Below are 24,597 nucleotides of genomic sequence, written 5' to 3'. Positions count from 1 at the left end.
CTTCTGGGCCTCTGCCGCCCTGCCTGTAATGGGGGGAAGGTTCCTCCCGGCAGGAACGGTAGCTGTGGCTCCCCTGCCACCTAAACGGGGACCCGAACACGAGGGCTCTGTGACTAGCCTGCAGGTTGGGGGCAAGACCCTGGTCCCCACTCACCGCACTGCCTGACGGGCCTCACGTCACCCGGGACACGGGCCTGATCAGGCCCGGCTTGACTGGGTGGGAGTTGGGGTGAGGTGAGAAGCAGGGGGTCGCTAGGTCCCTGTGAGGGAGGGCTAAGCAGCCAGGGGCAGGACCTGTATGGGGACCCGGGCTGACGGCAGAGGCCTGACCTATGACACGCGGGCACTGGGGGGCAGTGTGTCAGGAGGCCAGGGCAGGGAGGATGCGGCCCAGGGACAGTCTAGGCACTCGGGGGAGGACGCTCACCATGAGCTGCTGGTCCTTGGGCTCCACCTCCCCCACGGCAGGGCTGTCCCGGGCCGGCAAGGAGCCGGCAGCAGGGCAGGAGGGCATGGCTGGCAGGGGACAAGAGCTCCTGGAGACACCTGGAGACACCTGGCTGCAGTCAGCCCTGCCCCAGCCCTGTGACATCAGCAGGGCCCCAGGAGCCCAGCTAGTCCCCAGTGTCTCAGCAACTCCAGGCCGGCCCATGTGGTTCAGGTGGGGCCCTCACCTAACGCTGTGGCAACCCCGGGGTGCTCTCAGGCCTCACCTGGTCTGTAGGTGAGCCCATCAGAGACCTACCCCAGGCCTGGTGCAGAAAGCTAGCAGCTAATATTTAAATAATTTCCTCAAAATACTTCTCTCCTCAAAGGCACGTTTCTAAGTCAACCTTGCCAACGACCCACAGGTTTCTGATCAGGATGTGGTTTTAGGCCCCTTTCCCACGCTGCCTGCCCCACACCCAGGGCCCGACTCGCGTTAACCACCAGGCATGTTTACTGCTTAAACGCTGCGCTCAACTTTTCCACTGCAGTCCCCAAGGAACTCACTGGGCCGTGACCCAAGCAGGCTGCACCTGCCAGGTCGCGCAGCCACCCGCCGTGCCAGGCGCCCAGGGCCCCGTTCCCGCCGGGGACACAGGGGCTGCTACCAGGACAGAGAACCGCTGCGCCCTTTGGCGTAAACCACGAGACTGGACCCACGGAGCTCAGGCTTGGGAAATCCAACTTAGCGATTCCAACCACCGAGAGGGAAGGCGCCAGAGGCCCACCCACACGAGCGGGGTTGTGTCTGAAGTTGATTGACTACGGGGTCACCGTGGCTTCGTCTGGCCCCGCAGCAGCAACCGGCCATACTCGCTCGCTCGCTCGCTCGTCTCAGGCAGGGTCGTGCTGATCGCGCCCGTGTTCTCACCCTTGGCGTCCAGGTCAGTGCTGGGCTCCAGGGCCTCTCAGCCACGTGAGCGAGGCCAGGGGAGGAGAGGGCCCCTCCCATGAAGGCCCGGCCTCTGACCCACCAAGGACTTGCTGGAGAGCCTGCCTCCAGGCTCCGACTGGAGGGCAAGCCCCTCCCATCCTGACTGCTCTGGAGACACACCGGACACCAGGACTGCGCAGGGGGCCGGGCACCCACCCCTATGCCCAAGCAGGACACTGGGGACACTCTGCACCCCCACACCCTTGGGACAGGTCAGTTAAGTCCTCTGTGATGGGCCAGGCCTGGGGAACCCGGTCTATAGAAGACAGATCAACACAAGTGCTTGGAAATTATTTTATTTACAAACTATGCAAAAGTTACAACTAGCAAATTTGTAACAGTGAAAAGTTAACTTTTCAAAAACTCTGTTAAAAACCTGTTAATACAACAGAACCGTGTGCCTGTCCCTTCTTAAAGCCACAAAGTAGGAGAACCAGGGCTCGCACACTGCGGTTAAAAGCACAGAAGCGGACACAAGGGCCGCTGTGGCCCCAGCGTGAGGGGGCCCGCCAAGCCGAGAGCCACAGAGGGGAGAGCGCGGGGCGCAGGCCCACGGGGGGCCCGCCGGCCGAGCCACGGGGCGGGTGTTGGCCTGTCCTCCTCCCCACGGGTGCAGCTGGGCCTCCAACCCCAGAAGGCCCTCGCTGGCCCGGATGTGGTACAGGTCACGGGTCACAGCTGTGAACTCCAAGTGTGTCTGCTCCACGTTGCACTGCTTTTTAAACTAAGCTTCAGGGTCCAGGACAGAAAAGGGGAGGAAGAAGCGGCCGTTGCACAAGGCGCCAACGGGCAGCAGGCGCTGCAGGTTACAAGGGCCGGAACTTCACGGACGTGCCCGCTCCCCCCTCAGGGAGCAGAGCTGCACACTCAAGAGAACCACACGCTAGTGGCTCCAGTGACAACCATCAAGGTACGTCTTCACACCTGCGCGACCGAGGAAGGAAGGGATCTTCCTCATCAGGTGAGCTGACAAGCAGGGGACCCCGAGGAGGGTGACGTCCCTTCCTCGCCACATGAGCTCGCAGCGCAAGGCATGAGCTGAGGGCACAGGCACCAAGTTCAAGGCCACTACCTACACTCAAAGAGAGGAGGAAGACAGCTTTTTCATACAAGTTTGCCTTTATTTCCACGTTTAGCCCGTTGAGAGAATCTGTCACAACCTGAATGGCGGGGGACGTGCCGTGGCGCCCCGATGCCCCGAGTGCGTGGGGCCGCAGCACTGCAGGCCTCCCTGCCGGCGTCCAGGGGCCCGGAAGGGACACCGCGTCTCGGCAGGACCGCTGACCGCAGGAGGCAGGGCACAGTCTGCGGTGCGATTAAAACCCAAACAAGAGGAAACCGAGAGCAGTGCCTCTGGGCCCCGTGGACAGCAGGGGCTGAAAGGCACGGCGACGTGTGGGGGCGGCGAGCTCCGGGGCGGCCTCGGCCCCGCGCGCGAGAGCACAGGCAGGAGCTCCGGAACGTGCAGGCTTTCCGCAGAAGGATGGCCGCGGTTCCAGCACAGACACGGGGCACTGCAACAAGGGGACACTGGTCACTCCCTGTCCTGGGTGCCGGGCGCTGCGTGAGGAACAGGCACTGGCCACACGGCCCAGGCAGGCGGTGTGGCCAGCACACAGCACACCCCGTAAAGGAGGGAGGGACCACAGATCCACTCTGCTCCGACGCCTGTGGAGGGGCCGGGAACCACCACCCCTTTCCCCGCTGCGGGATGGCAGGGCCGGGCACCCCAACGCGCGCAAAGCCTTGGCCCTCCTCCCCCGCACCCACGCCAGTTCTGAGGTGGCAACCTCTGGTCCTTCCGCCCTTACTGAAGCCCGAGTTCCTGCCACACCTGATGGCATTTCAGGGGCTCTCATCTCAGACCAACTAGGGACTGACCAGAACAGCTGCTGCAGCTGGGGATGCCCCCTTTCTGCTGGACGCCCCGAGGCCTTCTCCTAGCAAAGCCTCCCCCTCCCCAAGGCTCGTCCCATCAACGGCTGGCCCTCCTCTCGCCCGTGGCCAACCTGCTGGACCAGAGGGCAGCCCCACTCCCACACCCAGGGCCTGCCCCCGACTTCCCACAGCTCACGGGCAAGGATGTGGCTCCCTGAAGCTGGGTCCCACTCACACAAGCTGTCTTCCCAAGAGGAGAAACACACGGGACGTGAACCGCGCCCCGCCTGAAGTCTCACCACAGTGTTGCTGGATCACTCCTGATTTCCAAGGGGAATAATTTCCTCAGTGACAAAAAACTCTATGGTCTCCTCCTCCCAGTCGTCCACGTTGCTGTCTAGCTCGTCAGTGTCCACACCTGCGGACAGGAGGCGGGCTGCACCGGGGCCACTGGGCACAGCGCGGTGGGACGCACGCGCACACACGCGCACACACGCACACACACAGGCCGAGAGGCCAGGGTGAACTCAGCAAGGCCCTCTGCAAGGGAAGGCCTAGGGGCTTGAACCTGCAGGCAGGAGGGAGCTCTCAGTTCTAAGAATCTTTGAGCAACACTTGATGTTTACTAAAAAATCTGGGAAATGAGCAGATGCAAAAAGGGGAAATATTTTAACTATACACTTAAAAACTGTATCTTTGGCAAAGATATGAGTTACCCCCTCGCAACTCCAGGCGTTCGTTTCTCTGCTCCATGTAGAGCTCCTGAGCCATCTTCCGGTATTTTCGGAAATCTTCCATCATGGTCCGTCGTCTCTCCACTAATTCCTGCCAAGTCGGGGAGAAGTTACAGAACTCACACCCAACTCACCCCCACGATGCTGTTCGACCCAAATGAAAACGAAAACAGGGCCTGCAGCCCCGCCCGATGGGGCACGGAGGGACACTCACTGGACACCACCCCACCTCCAACTCGGCCCACGCCCGCCTCCCCCATCGGGAAAGCCAGCCACCAAGAGGGCCGGGTGGGCCCCCATGGCCTGGCGCTGGCCTTCCCTGCCGTGAGGGGACGGTGGCCTCCCTGGCACTTCCCTCAGGCCTGGGAACAAGGCTAACCTTTGAGGCTTTGGATTGGCTCAAACGATCCTTCTGTTCAAAGATCTTGGAGTATTTCTTCAGATCCTTTTTAATTTGCTGAAACAAAGACAAGTCACTCAGGACTTACATTCAAAGCAAGAACCACAAACGCGACCTTCAAAGCTGCCAACGAGGGCCGACTTCCTCCACGATGAGCAGAGCAAGGCCTCCAGAGAGCTCCCAGCGTGCGCCCGCCTTCCCTCCACGGGGTCCACCCTCCCCCAGCTCTGGCCTAATACCATCGCGTATTTTGCCGTAATTAGGTAAATCCCACAGACGTGCCCCTTCTAATCCCACAAGGACTGTCTATTCACCCCTGGTGTCTTTCATCCACCCTCCAGTTCGTGCAAACCCCTCAGAAGGGCACTGACGTGACCTCAGACAACCTGAAAACGCTTCCTGTCCTGAAACTACCCTCTCTGCTTGGCCCGCGCTGCGCCTGCTTCCCCTCAAAAGGCCCCCCATAAACGCTGTGCTCTGTTCCTCTCTCAGCACCACCCTGAGGGTCACAGGAAAAGGCTTCTCCTTCTGACACCTGCGGCACCCTGCCCCGACACCAGTGAGGACGCCAGACCTTGATCTGGTCCTGGCTCAGGAGGGAGGGGGGCCGTGGCCTCCAGAGCAGCTGGCAGAAGCGGTCCTTGCTGTTCTTCTGCAGAAGGCGGCCCTGGAAGGTCCACAGCCAGTAGGCATTGTCCACCTGGGAGAGAGCAGAGGCCACGCTGAGCTGCGCACCCGCGAGTCACGTCGGGGCTAGAGGCCCTGGGACCCTTCCTGTCGACAGAGCCAACAAAGTTAACCGCTCCACTCAACAAGTGTTTGAGAGCCGACAACCTGGCAGGCAGACAGAGCTGCCGGCATCTGGGAGACGGCAGCGCACAAAGCAGAGACCCTCCTTCGCCGAGCGCACACCCAGCAGCACAAGCGGACGAAGGGCACCGCGGTGCGGGGCCTGACCGGGCCGTGCCACACTGAAGCCAGGGCAGGGCTGCTGGTGGAGCACTGCGCCCGGACAGAAATCCACCGTGCCACCCGTCAGCCCGGCTGGCGCTTCTCTCGGAGCAGGACCTCCCCTGTGAAGGGGGCAGTTGGCCCAGCGTGGTCAGCGGTCTAAAAGGGCGTTAGTGCCAGGCGTGCCTCACTGAGGGGACATGTCAACATATCCCCATCTGAACGTGAAGACGGCTGCTTGACACTGCTTCCACTGATACTCGCCAAGTCTGTGTTCCTAAATATCCACTCTTTTGCTAAACGGAATTATCCTTATTTGACCTGTAAACATGCATGAACTGGTTCAACTATTAACACCTCAATCAACAAAAACAGAAACGGAATATAAAAAGAGGTCCCCGGCAAACTGCACCCCCAGCGTGGGGGCACGCAGCTGGTGGACAAGGCTGAAGCCAGAGACCACAGAGTGGGGTTTGAACAGACACAAATTCTGAGCCCCACCAGCGCCCCCTGGAGACCCCAGAGGAAATGGGCCCCCTCCCCAGAAAGCGTCCGCACAAACACAGCTCGTCCTTTCGCGGAGATCTGGCCCAGGCTGAGACGCCCTCACCAGCGGACGCCACACCCGTTCCTGCGATCACAGAACCGTTTCTCCTTCTACTGACACCACTCAAATCTTTTGCTCAAGTCAGAGATGACAATTTTTTCAAGAAGTTAAACAGAGGAATGGCAAACGTTTTCTTGCGTGCCAATCCACTCAGCCAGGCCTGACTAAAGGCTGACGATGGGCCAGTGGTTTCAGGTGCTGGGGACTCAGCTCAGAGCAGGAGAGAGAAGGCCCTTATCCCTGAAGTGTCCTGGGCCAGCGGGAAAGGGAGACAACTGGCCATAACAACGGCTAAGGTGAGCGCTTGTGGTCGAGCACAAAGAAAACCAGCAGCGGGATGAGGGGACGCAGTGGCCTGGCGGAGGGGAGCCTCTGCACAGCCGACCCACGGGCTGGGGGGCCAAGTACTGATGGCGCACACCAGGAACCTCTTCGGGGAAACAACGGTGCTGGGAAAACACGTGCACATGGAACACACCCTCCTTCGCATCTGAGCCCCAGGAATCAGCTTGGCTTAGCCGGAGGACACCAGCCACCTGGCTGCCACCTGCAACAGCAGGCTAGGACGGCCGCGCTCTAGCTCAGGAGGAGATGGGGAGGAAGGCATGCTGATTCGCTGAGAAGCCTGGTGCCCAGGTGCTCTGCTGAGGAGGATCCTGTGCCGCCTGGCCCCCACGGCACCAAGGCTACCAGGGTCCCCGTACCTTGTGGCTCCACCAGGACACAGAGGTGACGACGTAACGCCCAGTGGGATCCCACTCCACGTCGGAAGCCATGTAGTGCTCTGCGATGTTCATGACCGTGCAGTCCGACGTGTCAACAAACGCCAAGGCACCGTTCATGCTGGGGGGACAGACAGCAGGTCAGCCCCCAGAGCCGCGTCTGCACACCCAGCCCTCGTCTACAGGGGGCCCTGGGCCCCGACCACTGCCCCATGAATGACGTGGAAACAGTCAGTGATGACCTCGCAGGGGTGCCGTGAAGGAAGGCGCACAGGGCGCTGCCGCTCAGGGGAAAGGCTGTCTGGGGCCAGGCCTCCGGAGCCGACAGTGAAGCCGGGGGACAAGGAGCCCCACCGTTCCCACACACTCCACGGACCAGCAGCCGAGCAGGAGCGAGAGGACGGCCGGGTGCTCACGGCACCACCACAGAGGGAGGGCAGGCTCAGGGCCCGGTTACGGAAGACGTGGGCTTTACATCACGGTAACCAGACTGCCAGGGAGAGGCCTACTCAACCATGAGGAGGACAGCACGCGGCCGTGTCTTCCAGGCACGTAATGAAAACGTCGGCAAGTGCCCGAGTCTGCCGGCCCTGGTCCAAATCTGGGGAGCGGGATGGAGACGCCACACCAGGGTCCACAGACTGGGGGGATGCTCTGGTGGCGGAATGGCCCACCACGCCCTCGAGGAGTCAGGCCGCTGCTATGCGCAGGGGCTCCGCACAGCCCACCACCTACAGCGGGTGCCCGCGTCAGACAGACACCCACCTCCTCAGGCCAGCCAACACCACGAACTGTCCCTGGGGGCTCCAGAAGATGGTGTTGGCCTGCTGCTTGTCGAACATCTCTGAAAGGAAAGCAGTGCGGGAGTCAGTGCGTGGCAAGCCCGAAGGACTGGCAGTGGGGTCACACGCCCCCGACGGGTGTGCACGGTGACTGACCTCTGGCCGGAGCTCTATGGAGGCAGCGCACCTACCTGCTACCTGTGAGAACTAGGTCAGAAAACCCCCTCATGTTCGCGGTAAGTCACAACCCACGGTTGGGGGAGGATTCTGAAGCTGCAATACTCTCTTAAGTAACATTTTGAGTCTAAAACAACATGCTTCACAATGTGACTGGACAGACACGCCTCTTACAGTTCCTGACAGGGACTCTCCACCAGGGCGAGGAATCCAGTTTGCAGATTCTCCAAGAGATACGTGGCCCAAAGAAGCCTAAAACTCCACTCCTGTGACTCGAACAGCTTTCTAACTCACAAAGACTATTTAAGTCCATCCCCTCTCCCCACCTGCTAATTGCTTGCTTCCTGAAGGGCTGGAGCCTGGTCCTCCCGCGGGGTCTCCTCATTCACTCACTCAGGAGGGGAGCAGGGCAGGCACAGGTGACCACAGCAGACCGTGGGCCTCCCTGCGGCCTGGTCCACCCTGAGGAGCCTGAGCAGGGCTGAGAGGACGTGTGGCTAAGGTAGCACCGCCCTGGCCGGGAGGGCAGGACTCTCAGACCAAGAAAGGAAGAAATAAAACTCTGTAAGCAGACACCACTCAACAGCCTCTGCAGCCACAGTAACACTCGAGTGACTCACGCTGACCCTGACCTCTGAGCGGAGCCACAGGTGCAGGGCTCCCAGACGGCAGAGGCACGAGACCCCCGCTGTCTGTCCATAAGGAGAGCTCGCGGAGGTCCTTCCAGTCCTCAGCTGCCCGTATTTCCCTCGATACTCAAAGGAATCTGCAATGCAGGCAAGCCTCGTGACCGACAGCTGACTGACACCACAATTCTACCACGAGCCCTGCCTAACTCCAGGAAGTGAAAACTCAATTCCCGCAGAGCTCTCTCAGGAAAAGCCCTTCCCAGGGCACAGGAACCTGTCAGGACAAACCACTGTGTCCGTGGTGAAGTCCTGCATGAGGTTCCAGGAGCGCGGGGCGAGCACCCCTGGGTGCACCTCACCCCTAACTCAGGGCGCAAGGCCACTGCCACCTCAGCCTCACAGAGAAACGCTGGAGTGCCAGCGATCGTGAGTCAGCGCCGTGTCACCCGTGGACCCGCCCTGCTCCAAGCCCATGCCTGGCACTAGGGACGCAGGGCGGGAGCATGAAACAGGCCCCGATGCATTCAGGCTAGACGAGGAACAGGCAGGCTGTCGCCATCCCAGCCTGGCGCTGCAGCCCCGGTGGGGAGGACAGGGCCCTCCAGGCAGATGGATGGATAGCAGCCCACTGACCCCGGGGCCGCAGGACGGGGACCAGCCTGCCCGGCCCTGTCCCCTCCGTGTGGGGTGGGGAGGGGGCAGTGGGGACGAGGACGGTACGCACTGGTGAGCTCAATCTTCCCGTTGCTCTTGACGTGGTAGAAGGACGCCGATATCCGGGGGGCTTCCCCGTGCAGCACCGCGAACTTGCTGCCATTCGGCTCCCAGGCGAAGGCTATGATGGTTTCTAGGTCAGGAAAAAGAGCAGCTCCTTTTGGTCACTTAACAACAGAACACTCCCTATCAGTTAAAGTCATTCCAGCAGAGAAATGCCTCCCCCCAAATTCTCCAGCTCATTCAAGGGATACAGTAGCACTGGGACAAGGGCTGCACTGCACCGCGGGGGCCGCCTGGCCGGTGGAGAAGCCCCGCGGCAGCTGGGGGGCAGCCTGCGGACGGCGTTCCCCACCCTCCTCGCTGGGCACTGGACACCAGGGCCCACACGCCTCTATGCCCAGGCACGAGGCCACGTCACCCCTCCCTCCCTCCTCTCCCAGCAGAACAGAAAGCACAGGCCAAATGTCCTACCTAAAGGCGGGATCACAGCACTCAGTTTTACAAGGAAAGAGTCAAACAATAACACAAAGACGCTCTACTCCCGACGACCTCCACACGCAGGATGGGAAGCCCTCGAGCCGCCCTCCCTGGGGGTGTGCTGAAAGCCTGCTCTTCACCCTCTCCCAAGCGTGCAATCGGCTAGAGCCCTCGCCCCCCCGCTGGGCCAGCAGACCACACGGGGAGAAGGGGGGGGCGTCTCTCCACCCACTCGGGAGCCGGCAAAGCTACGAGACCACACGGGAAAGCGCAAAGAACACCCTCGACGTGCGCATGCGGCAACGGGACAGACGCCGCTCTCTGCGAGCGGGGTGTCCACTCGGGCCGCGGAGCCGCAGGAAGCCTCAGGGGAAGGTGTGCACACAGCGCGGGGCCTCAACCACGGGGCAGCGACAGCGGGACTTGCCTTTCATTTCGACCACGTCGACGGGCACCTGTTTTTCCCTCATTCGGAAAATTTCAAAATTTGTGACAACACCCTGTAAAAAAAAAAGAAAAGAGAAAGAAGAGATGATATTCTGAAAAATCAAAGAGTGAAGAGTTACAGCATGGGACCACGTCCGAGTTTGCTGGAAGGTTACATGCATGCGTCTGGTGCAGACACGAGCACCTGCAGGGATTAACACGACGCACTAGGACCTTCTGAAATGCTGATGGAGGTGCAAACTGGTACACTTTCCAGAGAGCACATGGACCCCACCGCCCCCCACCCAGCTCCTGCTTCACGACCCGCCCTCACGGTCCGGGGTTACACACTGCAGCACAACTTCTGTCCTCGAGGCCTGCCAGTGGGGAGGATCCAACCACTTCAAAACAGCTCAGACACACCCACGTGAAGAGCAGGGGCCCACAGGGGAGACAACCCACGTGTCCATCAGCAGACAGACGCAGAGCGACCAGCCACACGGGGGCGCGAACGTGGAGCGGTCAGCCGCATGGGGGACACGTGCAGGCCATGACCCACTCCGCGAAGGGCGCGAGGCACAGAAGGCCACGCACCGCGTGGCTCCATCGTACGAAACATCCACAGCAGGGAAATCCAGGGACAGGAGGCAAGGCAGCAGGTCAGGGGTTGTGAGGAGCAGGGTGGCTATGAGTCTCTCTTGCGAGGGGTGGGCACACTCTGGAACTGAGCTAGTGGGGAAGCCCACACAGCCAAGAATGTCCTGAAAGCCAGCAACGGCACACTTAAAGCAATGCTTCCATCAGGAGAAAAAAACCTGGCAGTTTTTGGTAAATTAAATATTAAGTGAAGCAAACAAAAAATGTGGGTGCAGAACGTGTCAAGCACTCCACTGTTTGTGCTTAAAGAGAAAACGTAAGAAAAACAACATACCCATTTTTCCTCCTGCAGAGAAGGTGGGTGCCTGGCGATGTCCCTGCACACCCTTGACCTCCAGCCTGTGTGAGAGCGTCACCCCCCCCAAGGCTTACAGAGAAAAACCACACCCCCAGCTAGGACAGGACAGCAGCTCTCGCTACGACATGCCAGCTGGGTCTGGAAACACATCACAACATGAACCAAAAATCCATTAACACCCTAAACAAGATGGAGGCTGCAGAAGGAATGGTCGCTGCCCGCCGGCGCCCACTTACCTGGGTGCCTTTTGGTGTCCTGTCGACTTTAACACACAGGTAGTCTCCATTTTTCTGCCAATGTAGCTTGCAATCCACCACGTTGAAGAGGTTCCTGACTCTGATCTCCTGTCTGGTAGGAAGCTGCATCAGCGTCACCCTGGCTGGTATATCCTTATCTTCAGGCACCCAGAACGCTATTATGTTACCCCCGGGAGACCAGGAAAAGTCTCTGCAGAACAAAGAAAATGAAGTGTTTATTACAAGGACGGGCTACGTGAAGACAACCGGCAGGCACGCAGAACAGAGGGCACTTCGTGTAAAGCTCCGCCCTGGCGCGCTCGCCCACAGCAGCCGCCCCGGGGTGGACAACCCCGCCCACGGCCACGCGGGGGCCCCAGGCTCCGACACCCCACTCACACTCTTAACCACAAGGCAAATAAAGTAAATCTGCGGCTGATGGACCCAGCTGCATGATTTCTGAAGACTCATTAAGGTGCTAAAGGGTGAATCCTCAAATCAGAAAGTTTAAGAAGACTAAGGATTAGGGCAATTCTCTCTGCTGTGGAGATTACTCTAAGAAGTGCTACAATGAACAAGCATGAGTCCCCATCTGCGAAGAGTATCTTCACTTTTGCATTTATTGAGAATTAATTCCTGGCTTTATTTTTAAATATAAGCCATAACTGTGCGCAATGCTAATGTAAAAGTAAAAACAAGAACCACGAGCATCCTTGCCCTGCTGGCTCTTCACTGCCCCCAGACTCCAGGAAAATAAAACGTGTCTGCTCTGACAGAGAAAACCAGCCGCAGTTCACTGAGGCCACACAGATCCCACCGCAGAGACCACGAATGGCATAAGGACCTTCCAACTAAGTGGAGACCCCTCTCCTCAAAGACTGCACCCGAGTCTCTGTTCCAAGGCGGGGACACAGGAGAGGGCAGACCCTCAGGATGTCCCTGCGTGGGGGGGAGGTGTGCGTGGGCCACAGCCAGCGGCCTGGGGGTGGCCGCACGAGCCTGCTGTGACATCCCTGTGTTCGGAGTGACAGGCACCAGCACCTTCTCTAGCCGTGCAGGAGCCAAGTGCTCGAGGAGGGAGTCAGACAAAACCCAGGTGAAGGAGGCTTACTCACTTTATGCCGGAGATCTTCAGGCTCTTCTTGTCCAAAAGACCCATAGACTGTGGGGAAAATGAGGCTACAAATGAGTCAAATCCCGCCACCGTCTCAAAGGTGCACACAGTTTTTCACAGCGTGAGCTCACTGAGGGAGCAGTGTGAGCAGAAGGTGACAGGTGAACAGTGAAACAATTCGCCCACAGCAGCAAACACACGTTTCCTCAGCCCGTTCATTAACCCCCCGCCTGACCCCCCCGGAACAGAAGTGGGAGCTGGCAGGTCACAGCCCCGAATCCAGGACACGAGGCACAGGGCCACCCTCTCCCCGTGGCCGCACCCCAAGCTAGGGGAAAGCACTGCACGCTCGAGCAGCTGCCGAAGCCGACGAGCAGGACGGGGCAGGCGGTTTAGGCACCCAGGTCACTTACAGGGGTTTCATAGATACTGAGAGTGTCAAGAGTCATCCTGGCAAAGAATTTACCATCGTGGCTCCACCTAAGAAGAAACAGAAGAGAAGTGCCAGGCTCACCGATGAAAAAAAGGCCACAAAGGTCACCGCCGGCCACTGCAGGCCCACTTACTTGAAGATAGGCCAGTGGGCAGAGCTTTCACAGTGAAAACCCCTCTTTTTCTGCCCAGTAAGGATGTCCCAGACGATGATGGCCTGAGGGTCGTCCTGAGTGTCCATCAGGGGGCTAAAGGTCACCAGGTATCTGCAACAGAGGGGACACCCAGTCACCTCCCATGCTCTCCCACCTCCTCTCAGTGAGGCGCACAGCTGTGCGTGCGGGTGCGGGGAGGACCCGCGCCCAGGCCGCGGTAGCCAAGCCGGGCTTCTGCTCCCAGGCGGCTCCTCGCACAGGACAGCCGCCAGAGCAAACAGTCGAGACTCACGCAACCAGCACTGGCCCCCAAACCCCAGGCTCCTGACGAGGCTCCCGCCCAGAGACCCTGCCCGAAATACGGAGCAGGACCGCCTGCATGAACCACGCTCGGCACCAGGGCACTCCGAGGGCCACTTGAAGACGTTTCTGCTAAAACCAGGACAAGGAACGACCCAACAGATTCCAAACAAAAGTCTGCTGTGTGTGCTGGCGGGCACAGCGTGGGATTTCCGCTCTTCCTTGGGGTTTAAGGAAGACGAGAAGAGAACCGAGGGCCACTGCAGCACGGGCAGGGGTCTGGCTCCAGGGCCCCGCGGTGGACACCACGGCCCTTAGGTAGAACGCCTTCCCACAGGCTTTACATCGCCTCTAGATCACCTGCAATGCGAACACCGTGGAAATGCTGTGTAAATAGTTCTAAAAACAACGTAAAACTACGTATATAGCTGCCACAACGCAGTAAATTCTAGTTTTTTAAAACTATCTGAAAATTTTTTTAGCTCCCTGCATCCTGCAGTTGGCTGAGTCTGCAGGTGCAGACCCAGGACATGACTGACGCGGAGCTGCTGGCCCGGGGCACCTCCCAGCCATCGTTCCCCCGAACGCCAGCTCATCTGCCCCACAGCACTGTCCCCTCTGCCGCCAAAGTCTAACTACCCAAACCAGACAGCTCTCCTAGGAGAGCGGGAGCCACACGAGGCGGAAACAAGCACAGTGAGGGGGAGCAGGGAACAGCCCCGCGAGGGGCTCGGCACCTCCTCCTCCCGGGGCTGTGCCCTCCTGACTCACCAGATTAACGGTGCTGGCTCGAGTCACCACCTCCCACAAGTTACTAAACTCCCCACTCAGGTCCAGGCCACACACCTGAGAAGGACTCAGAACAGGACCACCCCGGAACCACGGAAACTGATCAAGCTCACAGGAACAGATTCTTCAAGCTGCAACCTCTACGAGCAAAAGCACGCACTCACCACTCATCAGTTCACTCAACGTGGCTCACGCGAGAGCTACTGGGCAGAGCGCCAGGTCCCAGCGGTCCGGCCCGTCCCCACGTGGGCAGGCGGTGTGCCGACAGTCACAGCTTAACGTGGGAAGACCAGCAACGTGAAGCCATCTCTGGGGATGCAGAACTGCTGGGGGGCCGAGAAAGGGCGGGAGGAGGGGAGGAGATGGAGGAAGCTTCCTGCCCCTGCACGTCACCTTGGCACAGAGACCAGCAGTCTGTGTGGACCCTGTTCTGACGCACCGCCGCTGCAGTGAGAGCCAGCGGTCACCCTGCACCACGCATGTGCAGAGGGGCTGCAAACCAATGGGTACTCCACGGACACGGCGCACGAAAACGACTTTATCAAAGTTGAGAAGTGCCTTCAGGTAAAACCTGCCGTCTGCAGTAAGTGCGAGGCCCAGGGAGACAAGGGAAACAAGGTCCCGAGGAAGCAGTCAGACAAACCCAGGGGCCATCTGGCCCCACCCTCACAAGAAGCCAGTGTGAAAACAAGAAACACAGGGAGGGTGTGCTGTTCGAGACACAGACTAAGCACACGTACACCCGGCTGGACCCAGGTACGAACAAGCCAGCCACAAGAGAGAGCTATCTGGGGACAAGTGGGGAAACCTGAGTACGTTTCAAAACCAGATGACACTGAGGAGCTCCTCCCAGCGTCGTCAGGTGCGATGAGAGACAGCGAAGACAGAGAACATCTTTGCTCCGCAGCAGTGCAGACTTCGGTCAAGCTGTCTACATTTACTTCAGGACACTCGAAACAACGTGAAGCAAATACAGCAAAAATCACTAAATCTGGGTAGTGAATATCGGATGTCCCCACAGGACGGAAGACCGGCCGCGGGCAGCACGGCGCCCGAGCTCCCATTCCACCCTCTCACGTGGAGCTTTGCTACACGGACTATCTCACACGTGAGAAACTCAGCCATGAGAAATTAGCCACAAAATACACGACCTTGTATGACATTCTGAACTGGAGGGGAAAAAAATTCTACAAAGCACATCACTGGATCAAGTGACAAAACTGGAACCTGGCAGTTTTTAAATAAAGTCTTAATGTAGAATTTCCTGATTAGTAACTGCAGTGTGGTTGTGCGAGAGAACGTCTGTCCTTGGGAAACGCACACTTGGGGTAAAGGGACACGATCCTTCAACCCCCTCCCAGACGGCTCAGGAACAAAGCCATGTACACACACGTGCAGACGGGAAGTGAGGGAAACGAGAGAGCAAACACATGAACACGGTAACTGGAGAACCTCGGTAAAAGGGTGCACGGGAGTCCTCCGTACTCTTTCTGCCATGTTTCTATTAAGTTTGAAATCACTGCAAAGTAAACTTTAAAACAATTATGTATTGAGGGCCGGCACGACTCCATCCGCAGTTTTCTGACAGCTTACCTTTCACAAGGTGAGAAGTCAATAAGCTGAACCCCTTGGTGGCTGAATCTCTGAATCTGTTTGAATTTCTCTCCCCCCCAGAGAGCAATGCCTCGCTGATGAAAGGTTGCCAGGTAGGTGCCCTTAGGAGACCAACGCACGTACGTCTCTGTCCACCTCTGTGGAAAAGAGCACCAACGGTAACACAGAGACCAAATACAAAGACTCCATCACCCACGAGGACCTTCCTCCCCAAACTCTTTAAATAAAAACACAGGCAGCCTGGTCGCTTCTCAGGGCTCATTTCAACGCTGTTCTGAGAGATGTGATCTCAAAGGACAGGGCACGTCCCCGCTGCCATGCAAGTCCCCCTGCGCTGTGGGAAGACAGGGTAGGACCCACCGCTCTCTCCTCAATGGAGACAGGGTCCTTCACGTCATTCCAGAATATGGAGGTGCGGTCCCCACTCTCAAAAATCACGCTGTACTGATCCCGGCACTCGGCCTCTTCAAGCCAGTAGCGGAGGTTTCCCTATAAAAAGAACCAAAGGCAAGAGGTCTCACACGTCTCATGAACTTTAACTGAAGAGCAGTTGCTCACAAGGACTGCGCTCAGAGACAAGCCCAACCCGCCAGCATCTCTAATGCCTGAGGATCCACCACTTCAAGCCAGGCGGCAACACGGCCTTCCTTACGACCACTTACAGGTTGCATAGCAACATACCAGGTCTTTGAATGGCTGTTTCTCTGGAATATCCCACTCGTCACTGATCGTCATGTACCTGGAAGAGCAGGGACACATAAGGATGATCAGAACAAGGGGTGGGTGGCCAGAGCGCGACCGACACTGGCGGTTCTCAATCAGGCCGCACCGCACCCCCCCACCCACCCTCGGGGAAGAGCACAAGGCCTTGACTGTTTCTAACGAGTGAGAGGATGCTGGTGGGGAGGCGTGCTGCTGGCCAGGGGTGTGAGGGGCAGGGACATGGGAGGGTCCGGCAGGGACCTGATGGGAGAATGCAGTCACCTGGAAGGCGACCAGCACCCCCCCACCGCCCACCCCGGGCAGGAGCGCCTGGCAGTTCACGTTCGGGACGACGTCCAGGTCCCCTGACCCAGGAAGGACTCACTTGTCAAAATCGGTGAAGAGGTTGACTCTGAACGTGTGCTGCTTGTCCAGCTTGTAGCCGTCCGCATTCTTCACAGCGTCCAAAGCGTGGGCAGGAGACGCGTATTCCAGGAAAATATACCTGAATCCATAAAGAGGGCAACTTGCAGGCGAGGCAGGTCACGCTCAGTGCACCCAGACCCCCACAGGGCTCACACGCGCCGTGGGCACCCGCACCTGTCTCACCGCCACGCGCCCGCGGCGGTCTAACCCCTGGCAGAGCAGTTCTGAGCATGAACTAAGTCCTACCAGCAGAGCCCAAGTCTAGCTCCATAGTCAGGAGCCACAGAGACGCTAACCAACCAGACATTTCCCGCCCCGACCGCGCAGCAGTTCCACGGGTGCAGACACGCACCCACGCTTCTGACCTGCGCGCTTCAAACCCGCCCGAGTTGCTGTGCAGCACGCATCTTTCAACAAAGCTGCTTAAACAACAGAGTCTAATGTTGTGCATTACAGGCGAAGTCACACAGGCTCCCAGAGAACGCTTCATCAGAACAACAGAGCCACAAGCAGCCGCTCACAAAGAGGCTCCCTTCCACCCTGGTCCTCAAATAGGAACGTAGGGAGCACTACCAGCAGACGATAATTTTTTTTAAGAAATTGAAACCATTCTAGGCAGTTTCCAAAATCTGAAATTGAAAAAACAGAGTTTGTGCCGCCTTCTCATCCCTGTCCCACGAAGACGGCTCTGCCTGTGTCAGGGGCGAGGCATACATGAAATTTTAGCGGACGAAGCCTGACAAGCCTACGCAGAAGCACAGAGAACTTCCGTCACTGCTGGTCGGGTGTAAACTGGTAACGACCAGTGGGCATGATGCGGCCCCGCCGTGGACAGCGCTCCCTGCAACCCCACGCCCCCAGTGCTCAGAGGGGGACAGGCGCGAGGCTGCTCACACCTGCTATTCAAACCGCTACTGTCAATCGACAGGACAAACTGTCACACGATAGGACAGAACACCACAGCACTGACAAGGAAGGAACCAGAACTACATTTACCAACACGCACAACCTCACGCTGAATTCAAAGAGCAAACTGAGGCCACACACCTTAAACTACCAAGTTTAAAAGATGCAGGATTTTAGGCAACACCACACAAAAAAATTGCTAAGCAATGACACAATGCTTCTCCCCGGACTGTAAGAAGGATCCCCATTTCAGAGATGTTAAAATGTAGGGGGAAAGCATATCTTACAATAAAAACAAAAATACCCTGTCAAATTTCCCTGACATCCCGCCAACTTCCAGAGCGGTCGGCCCCTTTCCCCAGGATGTACCTGGCATCAATCACTGTGTGATGACAGAGGTGAAGCGCTGACTGCTTAAGAGTTTAGCAGCACGAACTCAAGAACCACTTCCATTTCCTTCTCCCTCCGTCTGATGACCCCCGAGGACAAATCACTGCTGCGCAGAGCTGCCAGCTGGGGGCCGCCTGAATAAAGGAGCGAGGCCCCACTCGCGCATTCACGGTGAGCTCCTCAACACACGGCGACCCCCTCCCCCGGGTCTGACCACCAGAAGAACACAGACGACACTGCAGTGCCGGAGAGCAGCACTCACCCTTTCGTCCTTCCGTCCTCCTCAGGGTAAAAATCATTTGTGATTTTCCCAAACTTGGAAAAGATCTTATGGATGACGTTTTTGAGTTTCTCCAGACGGTCAGGTCCCACCTGAGGAACGTTGTCGACCACAATCACCGAGTCGATTCCATCTGCCTCCTGGGGCCGGTCTTTGAGTATATCGCCCAGTAATTCTGCACAAGGGAAAGATTTGTCAAATGACTTTTTTTGATCATACAGAATGTTCATACACTAGCTTAGCACACTGAACAAATTTCCAAGAGGCAAAAAGTGAAGACTCTAAATGCTTTTGCTGTAAATGAAAGAAATCACAGCCCTGACTTGACTCAAAATTTAAACTTGCAAGAATTAGGAAGATTTTAACTGTTCACACTCCCTTTGACAATCAAGATATGTTGTCTGATTTCTGGCAATAATGGAATATTTTAAATGAACTTTTCAAAAAGGGCTTAATAATGAAAAATGCAAACAAAGACCATGGCCTCTCACCAGGAATCAGAAAAACCCAAAGTAGGGATGCCTGTGGCGAACCTTCTCTGACCCATCTCTACTACAAACTCACCACAGGCGCTTTCTTCAGTTTATAACAAAACAAACTCATCCAACATTCTTTACGTAAAACATTCTTGCTTGAAGACAGCACAGGACTGAGGCTGGCACTTAAACTAGGCGACCAGCGAGTACAGAAGCTCACGAACGTGTGCAAATCACGATGCACCCTACACCTGACTGTCCCAATGCGACGGAGCAGCTTGCAGAGACACTGGAAGACAGCAGCCACTTAGACACGACGCTGTAAATGCTTAGGACGTGCTTGGAACACAGGGAGCAATGCCAACTATTATTTCCATAATTTTAAAAGCTCAAAATGTATTAGGTTCATGTCACCTGCTCAAAACTAAAGTGCTCAAATTTCTTAGAACTGCTTCATTTCCATGAAAGGGTCAGCTAGAGTGAGAGAAAGAGGAGAGAAACACAAGAGGAATAAAGGCAAACAGGTCCGGGACGCCAGTGGGGTGCTGCCTGCGCCGTCTCACCTGAGGCCCGTCCCCAGCCTCAAGCCCTGGACCACAAGGCTCCAGCACCAACACAAGTGCCCAACCGGCTGCTGGACTCGAAGGGCAAATGGAGCATCAGATGAAAAAAGGAAATCCTACCTTTTATTATAAGTTCTGTACAAATCCTAAGCACAATGAGTTAGCCAGCTTGTCTAGAAAGCTGTAAAATTACAAGGTACTGTGTCAGGAGCCAGAACAGAAAGACACGTTTTAAAGCTGCCATCAAAGCACACTTGTCAGGTGAAACAACGCGGGTACAGACTCTCCTCGACCCACGACAGGGTCACTTCTTGGTAAACTATTTACACAGCATCCTAATTCAAACCGTTGCAATCCGGGGACCATCTGTAGTCAAATGGCAGCACAAGGTAATTTTTAAACAACAGCTGAAGAACGTGGCTTGTTACTCCTGTGTCTATGTGTTCCAGAACCTAATTATCATTGTGATTTCTGTGTTCCACTCTTTTAAGTATGTCAACATACTACATAGGACACATGTCTGAAAATATACTTTGTTGTATTTCATTTTCAAAAGTTACCATGAATTTTCTCCACTTTTGTGTTGAAATGTTCCATGTTAAAAACATCTTTCAAAAAGAAAAAAAAGCCCTTTAATTTCAAGAGGCAAGCCCTGATATAAACTCTCTCTAAATAACTTCAACACCTGGAACTATACTGAAAATGTTACTTCATGTAAAAGAACTGCCGCTTAAATTTCAATGAAGCTAAAACTGAGACCAAACAAAGAGGGAAGAAGGAAAGACGCAGATCAGCGTCACGGCATCTTCCCGCAGACTAGAGTCAAATCCTTGGGTTACTTTTAAAGCTGACTTACCATGCAATTACATGGCCTGTTAAGCCTGATCTGAATTTACAAGGTTTGCAATAAAAAGCTAACTTTTACACAAACTGTCGACTCCTTCCCACAGTCTTGAGGCGCCTGGTTTGTAAGAACCCACCCATACACAGCAAGGGGATAAACTAAAGTGTACGATGAAGAAACATTCCCTTCGCTGCCAGCAGCCCACGCATCTGGTTACTCTTGGCTCACAGATTCCCAGTCTGACTCCAGGAGAAATGGAAGCAATTCTCAAGACTAAGCAGCAAAGGAGCCAAGGCTACAATCTTTATCGGATATTTGCTAGGCCGAGCACCAGAGGCAGCAGGAAAGTTAAACTGAAGAGATGACTGTGATGATGATGCAACTGTGCAACAGCTCATCTGTCTCAAAGGGGAAGGAGGCAAGACAAAGGTACCTACGAGAGGGCTCGCTGGGAGGCTCGGTCCATTTTCAGAAGAATCCGTACCTTGTGCATCACTCTGACCCTACAGGGCAGTTCTCATGAAACACAAAACGTATGTGAGCTACTGACCATAACCAACTGGTCTCAAGAAAACTGACTACTTGCTCAGTGTTAGTTCCTTAAGGCCAGGAGCCTCACAGGTCAATCTGGCAAAACAGGAGGATCACCAGGGCTCCCAGAGGCCCACCCGGCAGCCCTTAGCCAGGCTGGCCCGGGCTCACGTCAGCACCCTCCGTCACACACTGAAATTCAAGTGCTAGAAATCGTATAAATTAGGTGTGCTCAAATAATGCTTTAAAAAAAAACCCCTAGGGCTCAAAATGGGCTTTAAAATCAAAACTTAGATTTTAAAATATAAGAAAAACTGGTGTGGTAAAAAAGAACACTGGTATAGGCTGGGTGCAGGGGGCAGCAACCTGCTCCACAAGAACACAATTCCTTGTGAGGGACAGGCTTCGACTGGGTCAGCGGCTCCCAAGACCTCACTAGCTTCTGGAGCCTTTCCTGCTTTTCACGCTGAGATATCTTTGGTCTCGTGAAATAAAGTATAAGACAACAGTGACAGTAACAGGCAGTCCTTGAAAATTACGTTTCAAATAAATCATATCATCACGCGGTGCACTCCAAACTCCTACCGCGCTGGGTGTCAATTCTATCTTATTACAACTGGAAGGAAAAACATAAGAGCATTTGACAGAAAGTTTACAAGTAAGTAAAGTTATGCTTCAAAGTCAACAACTCTATGTCGGTTCTTTAAACTTTCTTTTCAAATTTACGTGATATTCTTTATGATTCTCGCTCAATCTCAGGGTGACCGGACACATCTCAAAAGAAATATTTCTACTTTAACATGGTAACATCTTATTTTCCTGGCGTTTCATTGGCTACTTCAATGGTGTTTTATTCACTTTTCCGTTTTATTCTGTAACGTGGTCAATATGCAGAGGAATCCATCGATATGTTCCCAGCCTGGAGAGTTAAAATGGCTAAAAACGAAACATAAATGAAAATGAATCAGACCAGCCATTATCAGAAGTCGTCTTAGGAGACGGGGCTGTCTGGGACAGAAAACAGAAATAATGCCTGTAAATGGAACCAAGGCAGAAAAGAAAGATAAAGGAAGCTATAGTCAGTACTACGACCTGAGAAGACTACTTGCCAACAGAAGGGTGGTGGTCTGCCTACAGACCTAGGAAAAAAGACGCAACAGGAATCTGGCAGAGTCCGCCTGGCACTGTCCCACCGAGGACCTCTCCGGGAACAGGCGCGCCCGCGGGGGCGGCAGAGGCAAATGGACCCAGTTTTGCCACCCTGTTCTTCCCACTCCCGAGGGTCAGCGTCCATCCACCCCTAAGGAGTCGGCACCGAGTCGGTTTCGGCCCTTCGACAGGTCTCTCTGGTCACTCGGGGCACCAGACCGCACGCGGCGAACTGTCACCAGAGTCTGCGCAGCACGTGCAGTGTCCTGCTTGGCTGGACCGCAAAGGCCACACAGCTGCACATTCGGCCCCGGCTCCTGCGAGCAGGCCGGCGGCCTTCCCCACCCTCCAAACTCCTGGCGGTAGGGCCAGTGGCCGGCTGCCCACGTTGTCTCCACCACCCCTCCTTTTTCGGAAGAAAAACGGAGATCCGGGCGTTCACGGACAACCTTCCCCGCTTGCGGGGCGACAGGCGGAGGACCGGGGACCGGGAACCTGGCCACAGACCGGCCCCGCCGCCTCACCTTCCTCGCTCACGTCGTCCACGAAGTCCTCGGGGTCGCTGAAGGAGGGCTCCTCCGCGCCGCCGTCCTCCGCCGCGCCGTCCGGCTCCCCGCCCGCCCCCTCGGACCCGGCCTCGGCCGCTGAGTCCCGCGCCTGCTCCGCGGGGGCCTCGCCTGCGGCCGGGGCCTCCTCGGGCGGCAGCGGGGACCCGCCGGCCCTCTCCACCCCGTCCGCCGCGGGCTCAGCCGGCACGTCAGGCCCCGAGCCGGCCTCCACCTCCGCCACCGCGTCCTCGCCGCCCGCCGCCTCCTGCGCGCCTGGCCCCGCGGGCCGTGCCGGCCCCTCCCCTGGGGGCGGCTCGGCGGCCGGCTTCTGCTGCCCGGGCTCGACCCGCTGCTCGGCCGCCTCGGGCCCCGCCACGTTCTCCGCGTCCTGCATGGCCCGCCGCTGCCGCCTCGCCCGGCCTCGCCTCGCTTCCGACTCTCCCAGGCCGCACCGCGCGCCTACCGCCGGGCCATGTGCGTGCGGCGGGGCGCCCACGCGGGTGGGGGGGCGCCCACGCCCTGTGCCGCCCCGCGCGCCCGGAGGAGCTCTCTCCGCAGACAGGCGTCCTCCGGCGATCACGACAGCGCTCCCGGGACACGTGCGTGCTCGACTCCAGTCCCCGCACTTGCTTCGGCCGACCTACAAACTGCTAGGCAGCCAGACTACCCCGCCTGAGGGGGCGGATGGTTCCGTCCAATATGGCGGCCGCGCCCTCCCCGCTCCCATCGGGCCCTGCGGTGAAGGACCAGACTATTTGCGACGCTGCGGGAGGTACCGGAAACCATCTCAGCCCACGGAAGTGCACGGGAACACCGTTTACGTAAAAACTAATACTAGGGAAAACGCTCAGTTCAACCAAGTGCTTGGCTATCTTAGCCTTTCACCAAACGGTGCAACGTACGTCACTAAGAGCCCCCTTCACATGGCGGCTTTTAGACTCGTCTACTGACTGGGCAAAAGAATGGGCGATTCCAAAGTATAAAAGGAACTCCTGACGGGTCAGAGAGGGCCGAGAGTAGTACAGGAACGACTGCCTGGCGCAAGGCAAAAATGAATGGCAGTTGGTTTAATCACTTCCGCCCGAGCTCACCGCGGCGGCTGTAATTCAGCCTTTCCCCATTCTGACGGCCACGGTGGTTCGGCCCGCGCGGGCCTCCGCCCCCCGTCGCGAGCGAGCGCGGGTCCTGAGAGCGGGGCGGGGCGGGGCGGGGCCAGCTGCAGGGGGCGGGGCGGGAAGGGTGGTGGGCGGGGCCGGCCGCTGGCGCGTGGGGGGGAGGGGCCAGCTGCAGGGGGCGGGACGGCGCGGGAAGGCTGGTGGGCGGGGCCGGCCTGCAAGGTGCCGTGGTGACCTGAGGCTCAGGGGCCGGGCCACTCTGGCTCCGGTTTGCTCCGCCGGGAAGGTAGTCTGTGTTTGTGTCTTGTAGTTTGGTTTGTGCCGGGCGTGAGGGCCACCTCGTCGTGGGTGTTTTGCACATTCTAGAGAAGAACGCGGCGGCTACTGGGGGCGGGGAACGGGGAGTTAGCGGGGACCGAGTTTGGGAAGGTGGATGGTAGTGACCCTGCGCAACGACAGAACAGAAAAGACACAGAGTAGCCAACTCAGTACTGAAGAACAGTCAGAGGATGACAGTTCCTGACTTACTACTATACAGCTAAGTAATCAAGACGGTGAGATACTGTTGAAGGAAAAAACAAATAGATCAAGGGAACAGAATAGACATCCCAGAAATGGACCCACACAAATACAGTCCATTGATCTTTGGCGAAGGAGCAAAGGAAATCAGTGGAAAAAGCACAGACGTTTCAACAAGCGGTGTTGGAACAGCTGGATATCCATGTTCAATAAGAATGAATATAAAAGATCTTGACATTGTCTTTCAATTTAAACAAAAATTGACTCAAGGTGGATCGTAGACCTAAATGTAAAACACAAAACTAGAAGGTAACATAGGAGAAAACCTGGGTGGTCTCATGTTTGGCAATGAGGTTTTTTGTTTGTTTTGTTTTGAGGTATAGTTGATGTACAATATTATATTAGTTTCAGTGTACAACACAGTGATTCCGTTTTTAAAAATTATGCTCCATTTATAGTTATGTAAAATATTGACTGTGTTCCCCATTCTATACAGTGTATCCTGGTAGCTTATTTATTTTGTGCACAGTAGTTTGTACCTCAGTCCCCCAACCCTAGTTTGCCCCTCCCGCCTTCCCTCCCCCAACTGGTAACCACAAGTCGGTTCTCTGTGTTTCTGAGTCCACTCATTCA

The 24,597-nt window shown here is 56.6% G+C and overlaps 2 protein-coding genes across 3 annotated transcripts in view; both read right to left on the bottom strand.

Moving 5' to 3' along the window:
• Positions 1–1,438, bottom strand: part of LOC102507469 (kinesin-like protein KIF19) — a 38,753-nt gene extending 37,315 nt beyond the window's left edge. Inside the window, exons 1-2 of the mRNA XM_032461046.1 lie at positions 1,358–1,438; positions 994–1,248 (exon numbers count right to left, since the gene is read on the bottom strand). Of these exons, the coding sequence (XP_032316937.1) occupies positions 994–1,248; positions 1,358–1,438 (336 nt within the window). The remainder of the gene's footprint in view (positions 1–993; positions 1,249–1,357) is intronic.
• A 262-nt stretch (positions 1,439–1,700) lies between these two features.
• On the bottom strand, positions 1,701–23,014 carry EIF3B (eukaryotic translation initiation factor 3 subunit B). Of its 2 annotated transcripts, none has more exons than XM_032459904.1 (19): positions 22,307–23,014; positions 18,202–18,394; positions 16,603–16,722; positions 16,197–16,254; positions 15,876–16,004; positions 15,495–15,652; positions 12,792–12,923; positions 12,639–12,705; positions 12,227–12,273; positions 11,112–11,322; positions 9,922–9,994; positions 9,025–9,147; positions 7,478–7,556; positions 6,695–6,833; positions 5,007–5,132; positions 4,412–4,489; positions 4,015–4,123; positions 3,586–3,716; positions 1,701–2,934 (listed from the first exon to the last, which is right to left on the bottom strand). In XM_032459904.1, the coding sequence occupies exons 1-18, from the start codon at positions 22,722–22,724 to the stop codon at positions 3,613–3,615; spliced, it is 2,364 nt and encodes a 787-aa protein (XP_032315795.1). In that variant the 5' UTR covers positions 22,725–23,014; the 3' UTR covers positions 1,701–2,934; positions 3,586–3,612. The 2 variants fall into 2 exon arrangements, with proteins under 2 accessions (XP_032315795.1, XP_032315794.1); XM_032459903.1 differs by having other exon boundaries at positions 3,598–3,716; positions 22,307–23,012.
• Between the last annotated feature and the right edge of the window lie 1,583 nt (positions 23,015–24,597).

Source organism: Camelus ferus, chromosome 18 (genome assembly GCF_009834535.1).
Source record: "Camelus ferus isolate YT-003-E chromosome 18, BCGSAC_Cfer_1.0, whole genome shotgun sequence".
NCBI classification, from domain to species: Eukaryota; Metazoa; Chordata; class Mammalia; order Artiodactyla; family Camelidae; genus Camelus; species Camelus ferus.
The sequence above is the reverse complement of the archived record's forward strand: the minus strand, read 5'-3'. Positions and strand labels throughout refer to the sequence as shown.